At 38.5% G+C, this 11,515-nt stretch overlaps 2 protein-coding genes across 2 annotated transcripts; both read left to right on the top strand.

Moving 5' to 3' along the window:
- Positions 1 to 409: 409 nt before the first annotated feature.
- LOC129599398 (polyamine deacetylase HDAC10-like) lies at positions 410 to 1,530 on the top strand (the record flags this gene model as incomplete). Its single annotated transcript, XM_055497619.1, has 5 exons — positions 410 to 441; positions 667 to 671; positions 826 to 975; positions 1,258 to 1,355; positions 1,422 to 1,530. Coding segments are annotated over 5 exons (394 nt in total), but the record flags the coding sequence as incomplete, so codon positions are not given.
- On the top strand, positions 839 to 8,789 carry LOC129599368 (histone deacetylase 6-like). Its single transcript, XM_055497588.1, has 26 exons — positions 839 to 975; positions 1,250 to 1,355; positions 1,422 to 1,526; positions 2,011 to 2,047; positions 2,125 to 2,156; positions 2,234 to 2,325; positions 2,403 to 2,426; positions 2,876 to 2,935; positions 3,024 to 3,113; positions 4,149 to 4,178; positions 4,278 to 4,354; positions 4,540 to 4,644; positions 4,725 to 4,901; positions 5,171 to 5,303; positions 5,376 to 5,416; positions 5,484 to 5,607; positions 5,732 to 5,829; positions 6,248 to 6,352; positions 6,411 to 6,479; positions 6,540 to 6,663; positions 7,376 to 7,438; positions 7,551 to 7,718; positions 7,967 to 8,055; positions 8,119 to 8,195; positions 8,318 to 8,437; positions 8,532 to 8,789. Exons 4-26 carry the CDS (start codon positions 2,031 to 2,033, stop codon positions 8,543 to 8,545), a joined length of 1,929 nt encoding a protein of 642 aa, XP_055353563.1. The 5' UTR covers positions 839 to 975; positions 1,250 to 1,355; positions 1,422 to 1,526; positions 2,011 to 2,030; the 3' UTR covers positions 8,546 to 8,789.
- Positions 8,790 to 11,515: the final 2,726 nt, after the last annotated feature.

Here is an 11,515-nt window from a genome sequence, read left to right as displayed (position 1 = left end):
GGAAGATCATTGTTATTTTTTGGCAGGAAATGTGGATATATCTACGAGCCTGAGTGCTTGCAGCACAAAAATGAATGGGATGGCCAGCATATCGAGAGCCCTGAGCGTATTGCCAGTATTCAGCGGCGTCTGCAGGATCTGACTCGTAAGAAATAAGATTCTAAGAGTAATAAGACCTAATTAAATGTTAAAACGATTTATGCGCTGTAACGATTCAAACTTTTCTCTTGAACCTTCTTTTCTCTCTTGGAATAAAATAAATTATTACATTGAATCATTAAAACACAAACGATATAGTGGCAGCATTGTAAGGAAGTCGGGATGAGTATCAATATTCAATAATTTTTTATTATGAGAATTTTAATTGTCAGTATTGGTTATAGTGGTAATTATTTTGTTGTTGTTGTAGCATCGCCTCTCGATTTTTGCGTCCCCGTCCAGGTAGGAGGATGCTCAGCAGCTTCTTTTAAATATGGAATACTATTCTTTGTAATGACGGAAATATTTGCGCAGAGGTATGAATTGAAATATATATATGAATTGAAATATATTATATTATGAATTGAAATATATTATATATATATATTTTATATTATATATGAGGTATGAATTGAAATATATTATATTTGTCCTCGAAAATTGAAAATTTAATTTGTTGATTTTCAGAATTGGTAAGTTGTTTTGTTTTCGTATTGCATAATTTGCATGGTTTACTTAGAAAATTAATGGTTTGCATTTATGATTGCCGTTTCCTTGATTTGAGTAATTATTGTATTGTTCATGCACAATTTTGGTTACGACGTGTCCCTGATTTTTTTTCGGTAGAGCCGGCGAGCAACACGAGAAGAAGTTCAGCTGGTGCACAGTTCCGAATTGTTGGACAATGTTCACACGGTCTGCACAGGACAGTCGGGGGAAAACTTTGCTGGTTACCGAGTGTTCTCGGATACTTTTGAAGCCGTTTATGTCAACGAAGTAGGTACTCACTTGTCAGACGTTTTATCCGCTTGTTAATCCCTTTTTTTTAAATTCGGATTTAAATGCCGAATTCGTACTTGTACATTAATTATTATCCAGTATTTTGAATTTAAAAAAAACCGGCAGTCATTATATGCAAAAAAAATAAAATTAATGAGAATTTTATTTTTATTAGCTTCCGACTTCTTATTAGGTTTTTTGCTGACTATTTGTGTAAATTGAGCAGTACGGATATTAATTTTGATAATTTCAGTGTTTTCACTTTCCTTAGTTTTTTAGCATTCCGAGCGATGCGCATTGCTCGCAGCGGGAAGTGCCATCGAGCTGGTCGATGCAGTGTACCTGGGAACGTTAGATAACGGTTTTGCGGCAATACGGTGAGTGGCTGTAAATTATATTGTTAGAAAGTGCTCAAAATTCCTTTATGCCTAATTGTTTTGTAGGCCTCCAGGCCACCACGCTTCGTATTCAGAAAGTAATGGATACTGTATCTACAACAATGTCGCTATTGCTGCTAGACATCTGACTGAAAATCGCGGTGCAAAAAGGTAACGTGTTGTCACTGTCGTGCCTAGTCTGGATTATCATTAAAAAATATTTATCTTGTGAAATTAAAAAAAAATACAATAATCGTTAAATTTCATACAAAATAGTTAAAGCTGTTATTGGCACTATTGTATTGGAACTATTGTAAACTACTACTCATTTAATACAATGTCTTCAACATATTTACGTGAAAAAATAACTCACGCGCTTTATTGTTGCCGTAAATTTTTCGCAAGTAATTGTCACAGATGAGCCAAGGGAAACTCTAATTAAAAATAAAACTACTTATTTCATACAGGTGTTTACTGTTTAGTAAACACCAGTAAGCGCAGACTAAAAATTTGAATTGATTTAAGCGATATTTTTTGCTTTTCATTTTCACTGGGATTATTGTGTGGGTTATTGACTTATTGTAACGTTTTTGCTTATGTTACCAAAGGTCGCTTCATTTTTTTTTCGGGATTAAGTTTTTTGTGTTTGTTGCAGGGTTCTAATCGTAGACTGGGATGTGCATCACGGCCAGGTAATTAATTTGTCTTGTCAGAGCGGAAATCATTGGAAATACTTTGCGCTGGTCCCACATTTTTATCATACGTTTAGGGAACTCAACAAACATTCTACGAAGACGAACGGTATGCATGAAAGATGACAATTATGAATGATTTGTTCATTAAAAATGGGGGTGATGTCAAAATCCAGTTTTACACAGGGTCCTATATTTCTCGATCCACACCTATCGGAATGGCCGGGAGTGGCCATATCTGCGGGAAGGCAATTTCGATCAGATTGGCAGCGGAAAAGGTGCTGGTTTTAACGTTTGTCTTCCTCTCAATGATGTTGGCTTGGGTGACGCGGAATATATGGCTATTTTTCATCAGCTACTACTGCCCGTTGCTTTTGAGGTCAGTTTGCCGCGAACGTGAATCTTTTTTGCACCGTAATAGTTGTTACTTTTTCAGGCATTAAAGTGACTGTTGGAAAAACTATTTACTAGTTTAACTTAAAATAACAGCAACATGCGACATTAACGTTAGTTTTAATATTGAAAATTATGGCAACGAGAAAAGCTCAGATACTGACAATGAGCACGGAAGAATACTGAATTTTACTGTTGAACACCTAAATTTGTATTTTCTGTACTCGGTGATCCTGCAGAATCTGACGATGATTGATTGTAGTTCGTGGGCTTGTGGCTTAAACTTGGGCAATTTTGTTTTAATGCACGTGTGTCCTAACTCGTACAAGCACTTTATATGTGGTATTGAAATGAATGAAAATAGAATTTTCAGTAATATCTTTTTCATAATGTTTGTTCAAGCAATGTTTCGAATTATTATTTCTCTTTTTGCAGTACAACCCGGAGATTATTATTGTGTCCGCTGGTTACGATGCCGCTGTCGGCTGTCCGGAAGTTAGTGAGAAATACTGTATCTTATGGAATGCTGTTTCAAATTTTGCTAAATTTTTGCGGCAGGAGCGCTTAACATTTGGGATTTTAGGGACTTATGAAAGTAACTCCGGCAGCGTACGGCCATATGACTCATGCGTTATCTTGCTTGGCCGGAGGAAAGTTGGCTGTCATGCTGGAAGTAAGTGTGATCGTAAATTATGGGCTTAGTTAGGCGCCTTTAACAAGTTGTGACGGGCTGAATCGAAGACTGATTTCCGGAATATTGTTGTTAGGTTTAGTGGTATTATTTAGAGTAGATAGTTTTGGTAATTATGGTTCTTGCATGTTTTTCACAATTATGCTAATCTTATTCTTCTCACACACATTACTCGCAAACCATGTGCGGCTTTTTTGCCGATCAAGTGTCTTGCTGCAAGTGCGTGACTTTCAGTTTTTGTACAGCAGCAGTTCAGATTTTCTACCGGTTATGAAAGTCAGCTTCAAAAATTAAAAATTGCGTTTTAGTAAAACTATAATCAACATCGAGAACTTCCTGTTGTTGTGGCGAAATTTCATTTTCTCGGTTTGTATTGTATTGTTCCATCAACCGTGAGTCGTTGAATTAGTTTTTTTAAAATTTTGTGTGCGTAATATCTGACCGTCGATAGAGTGCCTGAGGATACAGCTGTTCAGTCAATCAGTTTTCGACTCCGTTTCCATAAAATTTGTTAAAAATTTTGAAACAATTTTTTAAAAAAATTTATCGTTTTTGTTATCTTTGTTTAAAGCATCGTAGTTCAATTTCGATCCGCCCCCTCAAGTTTGGAATTGCGTTTGCGTTATAACCGTGCTCGTGCTCACAGAGACGGTTAATTACAGTCAATGAATATAGAGAGATGGCAGTAGGTTTACTGAAATATCGAGCCGCGACTATGCGTAAGTAATCACTAATCATTATCGGATTTTGAATGTACGAGTATTTCTATCTGGATAAATGAATTATCGCTCAATCTTTTTTTTCTCATTTGGTTTTTCCTGCAAAAGGGAAAACGCAGCAGTTGTTTAAATACCCATATTGTTCGGGAGGCTTTCGCCTAGTTGAAATACATCGCGGTTTGTACAGGGAATCGCTCGGCAGTGGTTTGCGTATTTTCTTTCGTTGTACTTTGTAGGTCGCGATTGGTACTCGTAAAATAAATACAGCAAACTATTCATAAATCTGGATACTTTGCAGGGTGGATACTTTTTGGAATCGTTGGCAGAAGTAAGCACGACAAGATGTTTCGTGATACTGCACTGTTTATTTTTTCTCCAGCCGTTCTTCTTGATGGGTTACCTAATTTTACCTTGTACTGTACTTCAGAGTGCCGTTTGTACGATAGAATCACTTCTTGGACTGCCACCATGCCCTTTGCCATCTTTGGGCGCACCCCATCCTGTGTAAGCGAAGTTTTTCCTTCTCAGTCATCGTTGACTGTTTTGTCGTTAAGTACATACGTACATGTAGGAATCATAAAAACTTGCCTTTTTTAGTTCCGTTTGTCATACGGCCATAACAAATTCAGTATTTTTCGAAATTATCCGTTTTTGTAATTTTATGCTGAAGCGTGTGTCTGACGTTTTAGGGTGGCCACTGCTATTTTGGATGCTATCAGTGTTTTGCGACCGTATTGGAAATCTTTGGCCTTTCAGGAAACCGATAAAACGAAGACGCGTTCGCACCGTATTACGTCGGTGTATCTTTCATAATGATAAAAAATTTCGAGCGGTAATGTTGGAAGTGCGGGCTGTCAGATTTATGCATCTGCAGGTATCCTGTGCATACGCCTCGGATCCTCTTCGACCCGCCAAAGGAGATACCGGGTCATAATACATGCTTTAGCTCAGCTCCGCTGCGCCCAGCGTCCGAAATCGTCGATCTGCGCTATCAAGTGCGAGAACTTCGCGTGATTTATGATGCCTTCCGAGCTGCATTGCCGGTTAATCGGTAAGAACTCCCAGCTTTGCGTAAATATTCGAAATGTTCTCAAAACATAAGTTCAGACGCATTTGCTGGGTAGAGGTTTAACATAACCATTAAAATACATAACAGGATTATATTTGCGACTTTTTTGGTTTTTTTAAAATCCTTTATCTTTTTTCGGCTGCTGATTATTAGTACGTGAGTTATGTTGGTAAATACAACTGCTGTGACAAAACTTCCTCCGAAAATAAATGGAATTTAATGATTAATATTTACGTGCAGACTATCGATAGGTCGTGCTATGTTTATGATGAGATTATGCTCAACCACATCCCCGACACCCATCTCCCGGAAGTGCCGGCACGGATATCCCGCATTTATAATTATTTAAATAGGAAGCTTCTCCCGAAATGTGTTCATTTGCCGGTACGTCATGCTGATAACCTTCAATCCTCTGCACTATTGCCGCTTTGCCCCAACAGCATTGTTTGTTTTCAGAGTCGGAACGTCACGGAAGCAGAGCTAAACTTGATTCACGAGTAAGTGATATATGATTAATTTTAATACATAGGATAGTACAATAGTCAGTTGATTATTTTGTTTTAGGAAGAATTTTACAAAATTAATTTTGGAGACGCCGGCTAATTTTTATCGCGAGGGATCACGGCGAATTAATAATATGCACGTGAAGCTTAAGGACCGCTGGGCCAACGATCTGGACGTTTCCCTGGTGTGTGCTTTTTATCCACTGTAGTGAGAATTTTTTCCCGAACTTTCTCGTTATTTATCAACTGCTGCAGCTTAATAATCAGCTGTTGTTGCCTGTAATTAACAGTCTGCGATGCTGTATGTAGGGAACTCAACCGGCAACGCTGGTTGCGGCTGGATCGTTGTTGAATATTGTGGATGCGGTTGTACAAGGAAAGTGTCTCAATGGATACGCCATTGTAAGGTAAAGAGCAACAGTTTGTACCTGTATTGAACGGGCAACTGGCCGCTTTAAATATGTTTTGGATTTTTCGGTTAAGTACAGATCAGAGCATGAACATGAGCTGGTTGCAACTGTACAGCAATCTTGATATGCTCGAGAGTGAAAGGACACCCAAAAAGTCGTTAATACGGAAATTCTGCACAACGTATTGGTACTTCGCAAAATTAACATGCTTGACGCAGAATTAACACACCCTCAAGACGTTTCTGGTGTAGACAGTGACATTTCTTAGCGCAGTGGTTACACAGAAAGGTCTTAAATGGCAGTGTAACTTTTGATTTGCTCTTCCAGTTGCTGAAATTGGTCATAAAATGATATTTTTTGATTTATTAGTAGAAGTTAAAAGCTGGTCTATGCAAAACTACTTATTTTCTTCCAGACCCCCTGGCCACCATGCCCACCACACCTACCCGGCGGGATTTTGTTTCGCCAATAATGTTGCAATCGCTGCGCAGCACGCCATTGAAAAATATGGTTTAAAACGGTACCTTGCCGATTTGGTCTTCATACCTTTGTAGGTTGTCTGAACAGTTGTTTTGTAGAATTTTAATTGTTGACTGGGACGTGCACCATGGCGATGGTGTACAGGAATTGTTCTACAAAGACCCGAGGTGGAGCTGCCTCCAGCTGCATTGAAGTGGTCAAGTTGAGAATTCATTTCGCTGTTGCAGAATATTGTACATTTCTCTGCATCGCGGGAAGGAGGATTTCTATCCACCCAGCCGGAAAGATGTGGGTTATGTCGGCGCGGAAAAGGGGTACGGGTTCAATGTGAACATTCCGTGGAGTCACAAGGTATACGCATTTTGAAATTTTTCTAGATTTTTTATGCTTTCTGTTTTTGATAATTATTTCTGTAGCCCTTCGCAAGAATGACACTACGGTTTATAAGAGCAGTTTCGTAGTATTGCGGCTGGTCTCGTTCTGCAGTGTTACGACATGATGACTGCTATGAAGTTATGAACCGTAAAAATAAAATCCGTAGGATAAAATACGTTGCTGGAATATTTTTTTAAGCTTTTCTTGTTGTCTTGAAAGTTGACTTGTAGGCGCCAGCGTTTTTTAATCTTTCAATAATGTCCATTTACAGTGGTAAAAGCCTACAGCAACGGATATAAGCATATCAATGACTTGTCGATACAAAAAAGTTTTGATAAGTCATTTTAGGTGAATGATCTAGGGTATTGCTTGAAATTGTTTTGGTACTTTTTTCCTAGGGTGTATGTTTGTTATGTGTTACGTAACACATTGGCTGGAAGTGTCGCACTGCAATGATAACAACAAGTCTGTACTCTTTGTTAATGCTGCATTCATTCTTAATCGTTATACATAGATCAAAAGTAATCACGAGTGCGTGCGGGCACAAACTCTTCGAAACCGAAACATGTGGCGCAATACGGAAAGGTTTTCAAAAAATGAAAATTTTATTGTTTTATAACACACAATAGTGTTTTACGATGCGAAGAATGTCTTCCAAAGATCTGTGGTAAATTGGTGCTTTTAACAGGGAATGCACAATGGGGATTACGTCGCGGCGTTTCTCCAGCTGGTCATGCCGCTGGCGTACGAGGTAAACTGCGATTTAGTATGCCTTGGATTTTGCATTTTGCATACTGACCGCCTTTTGACCTACCGTAATTGCACTCAGATTGCGTCACAAATTAATAAGTTGTGTGCTGTAGTTTTCGCCGGAATTAGTTTTCGTATGTTCCGGTTTCGACGCTGCTTTGAATGACCCCTTGGGAGAGTGCTGTCTGACGGAAATCGGATACGAAACAATGACCAAGATGCTGTTGGCGCTGGCCGGCGGCCGCGTTATTGTGGCACTGGAAGGCGGCTACAATCTAGAGGTAGACAAATTAACACTGTTTTTTTGGTTTGTACGATAAAAATAATTTTTCTGTGCCACTAAACAAATATACGTAGTTACAGTACTTACCAGATTCATTTTTTTGCGAATTTCTCTAAGCTTATTATATGAATGTTTGTTAATAATCGTCATTTGTGTTTTGTTTTTATTATTGTATATAAATCTACCGGAGTCGCTATTGCGGTTTGGTTGTTGTATGTTTTAAATATTTCGTGGTCGATTTGGCAGATGCTAGAGAAGTGCTCGGAGAGCGTTATGAAAGCCCTGATGGGATTCGCATCAGCCGCTGAGCCGATTAGCTTGTGTCCATCCAGTCGGTACAAAAATGCAGAAATCATCTTTACTCACAAACAGCATGGTACAAATGTTGTCCTTCATAGTGCAGTGAAAGACATTAAGGCTGCTGCGGACGCTCATATTTTCCCCAAGCATAACTGGAAATGCTTGCAGTATCGCGGTAATAATTTATCGCCTTCATGTTTTTTTGTGTTTTCTCCCTTAACAGTTTATTAATTTAATTTTAATTCACAGTAATAAATAATTCTGCTTAATATTTCCGATTTTTATGTGTCATTTCAGTTACCCTCCTGGAACCGGTTGACCAAACGGAAGCGAATCCCAAGCAACAAGACAAGAAGAAAAAAGAGATTAATCCCGGTGATTTGGCCGATGCGCTGCGGGATGTTCATTTGAATTCGGGTAAACATAAAACTGAGATTTATCTTTTGGCTATGCGCCTTTCGAACGTGATCTTTTTAATCTTTGAGAACGTGTTTTTGTTTTCATATCACAGGGGTTGGAGTTTAAAAGCCTTTGGGCAAGGCGCGCTGTGGCAGTTTTGAACTGCGTGAATTCAAAAAAATGCAAGTGTTATTTTGTTGGTTTTATCATCGGTTTACGGTTATTATTACGGTTTACGGTTACTATTGTTCCAGTTTTAAAGCAGCTCAGTTTGACGGCAGACGGTGGATTTTGGTGTTGTTTTGTGATTGTTGAGCTATTTTTTGTTTATACCAATTGCTCAAGTTATTTGCCAACGACAAATTAAAAATCCGAGATTATTCGTGGTACAGATTGGCATCGTACTGTAGAAGCCGTATGTAAAAAAACCTGAAAAATGTTATAGATGTATGTGAAGTGTATGTAATTAGGATTTTCCACATTTTGTTTTACGGTTCGGTAACCGTTTATTCTCCTCATGTCAATCGTACTGGGGTACTGAGAGAACACTGCCCCCATCAGGCCCCATGCTACGAAACTCTTGTGACAATAATCTATCTGTAGTGTCATTCTTGCCGAGAACTGCCAGGAATTCGAAACGGTTCGACCGGTAAACAGTGGACACTCTCATCGCGTGGAAAAATTAATGCATTGGCTTACGAATTTTTGACGGAAGTTTTGCTTTACTAGTGATTTGGTGTGGGATCTTGTTCCTCGACCGGGATATGAGTAATGGCCGTGATTCCCTTTCATCTGCTAATACGTATATTTGCTTTATCAGAGGAGTCTTTAAACTTTCTTGGAAATACTTAAAAGTTGATTCCCGTGTACCCATAAATTTCTTTTGATATGCATAGAGTATGGACTTACAACCTAAGGAACTCAAATGCGCATAATAACTTTTAACGTATAATATTTCATAGCATTATAAAAGTATTGAATAATACTGCACAGAGTTATACAGTAGAAATAATCAACGACCAAACAACAACTCTCAGCCATCGGCGTTCAGTTTCTTGCTTAACAGTTGGAAGGGGAAGTGTTGCTGTTGCTTCCTCTTCTCCAGATGCTGTGTCCGTTCGGCGATCTCCAGCTCCTGTTGCCGGCTTTAACGCTTTTAACGAAACATCCGCGTTTAAAGATAAAACAAACTTTTGGTTTTCCATGGGTTTTTTTTATACTTAAAACATTTTTTAAATGCTTCTGTGTGGCTGATCTCAACTTATTTTATTATCAAGTGCATGCAGTGGCACTGCCCTTTTAATCTAGCGCTGTCATGTGCGCGCCCTAAATGGGAAATCTTTAAATCCCTTTTGGGGGAACAAGATAAGTATAAATCTATAATACAAAACCTGGATATTTTAAATACGGAAGCGGGCTTAAGCGGCGGTTTAAATAATACCCAGTTGCCTTATATAATACCATCAACTAGAATTACCTTGCGACTTGATCATCTTGATGCAGTAAAATAGTCACGCATATGTATGTAAGTACAAAGTATTGTACAGTATGCAAACTATAGGAAGCATACGGGAGAGCCGTGTTTCTGTTTCGAAACTACAAAGTGGTTAATATTAATTGACTGTTTTTTCGTTGAAGCGAGGTTTAAAATATCTTTTAATTTGAAAGGTACCGGAAGTTTACAAAGCATACTTACCTATCGGTGTTAAGTGCAACATAGATACTGCGCTGCAGGCTACAGCAAACAAAGCTGTCGGTTTTCACGTACGGTACAACCAGAAGAAAAATCGATTTTATACCATAAATCTGCCGATTCATGCAAAACAGCCAATAAAAATGTGCTGAAGCATTGTGCATTTGCCTACAATACGAAGAATGCGGGTAAATGCCGCAACGCTTGACTACCTGATGATTGCGTGTGCTTGAAGTAAAGCATTCACCTGGAGACATTAAGCGCATTAGCGCGTGGGCGTTTGTATTTGTTAGGAAAAAAGTGTAAGTGACCAACCGGTTGCACAATGTTGACGCATAACGATCTCGAAATATATTGGTAACATGATCCACTTGTGCATGGTTGAGTGCGGAAGTTCATACGCACCTGTGGTACGTGAATCATTAGGAAATTACCACCAATCGCCGGTGACCTAAAAGACCCGCCAACAACAAACAAAAACTCTGGTGAAAACAAAACCACACAATATATATAACAAACATGTCGTGCATGGCTTAGGACGTTGAGAATGTATTTAAAAGAATGTACAGTGCCTTGCATGCACAGTACCATATATGAAACTTGCAATCAAACGCAAAAGGTCAACAACTGTTAGTGTTATCAATCTTAGAAGGTGGAAGTATAAATTCGTTGTGACAGGCAATTAAAGATATATTAGCGTTGTCTTTCTATACGTTTGGCGGATTTGCTTCTTAAATTAATTCAGTTTTCTAATCGGCAAAATGTTTCCAACGGATTCTACTGCATCCTCTCAGCATACTTTCTCAGCTTCGCACTCGGCACATAATAATAATGATGCAAATCTTGTTGAGGATGCGGCAGTCGTCACCACCAGTGTACAACCGGGTCAGCAGCTGTTTTATACCCAACAACCCGGCAAAGAAGACATGTAAGTAAGTACAACTATGCATGAAATAAACGTTCTTTATATTATATATACATTTTTTATTGTCTCGTGCAGCTTTTTGTATTACACTTTGTTTGTATAAATTATTAATTATTATGAATGCTTATGAAATTAAACCATTAATATAAGTGAACATCGGACACTTTAAAAGAAAATAAATATTATTTGATATTGCAGGCCACCTCAACGGGGCGGTTGCGGTATCGAACTCGGCGAAGGATGCCCTTGTTGTCCGGCGGATTGTGGCTTCAGTTGCTGTTAATAAAACTGTAACACATCACAGTGGCTTGATTTCCTGACCTTGATATAACCAATCAAATTAATCCTGCTAAAAGTTTTTATTTGACTGGATATATTATAGCCAAATTGTGTTGTTTTGTACCTGTATTTTCCTGTTGGAATTTGTATGCTTTCGTGCAACTTCTTAGCTACGAACTAAGTGGCGCATGTAAATACT

The sequence above is a fragment of the Paramacrobiotus metropolitanus genome, unplaced genomic scaffold, assembly GCF_019649055.1.
Source record: "Paramacrobiotus metropolitanus isolate TYO unplaced genomic scaffold, Prichtersi_v1.0 Parri_scaffold0000144, whole genome shotgun sequence".
Lineage (NCBI taxonomy): Eukaryota > Metazoa > Tardigrada > Eutardigrada > Parachela > Macrobiotidae > Paramacrobiotus > Paramacrobiotus metropolitanus.
Note: the sequence above shows the minus strand (reverse complement) of the source record. Positions and strands in the feature narration are given on the sequence as shown.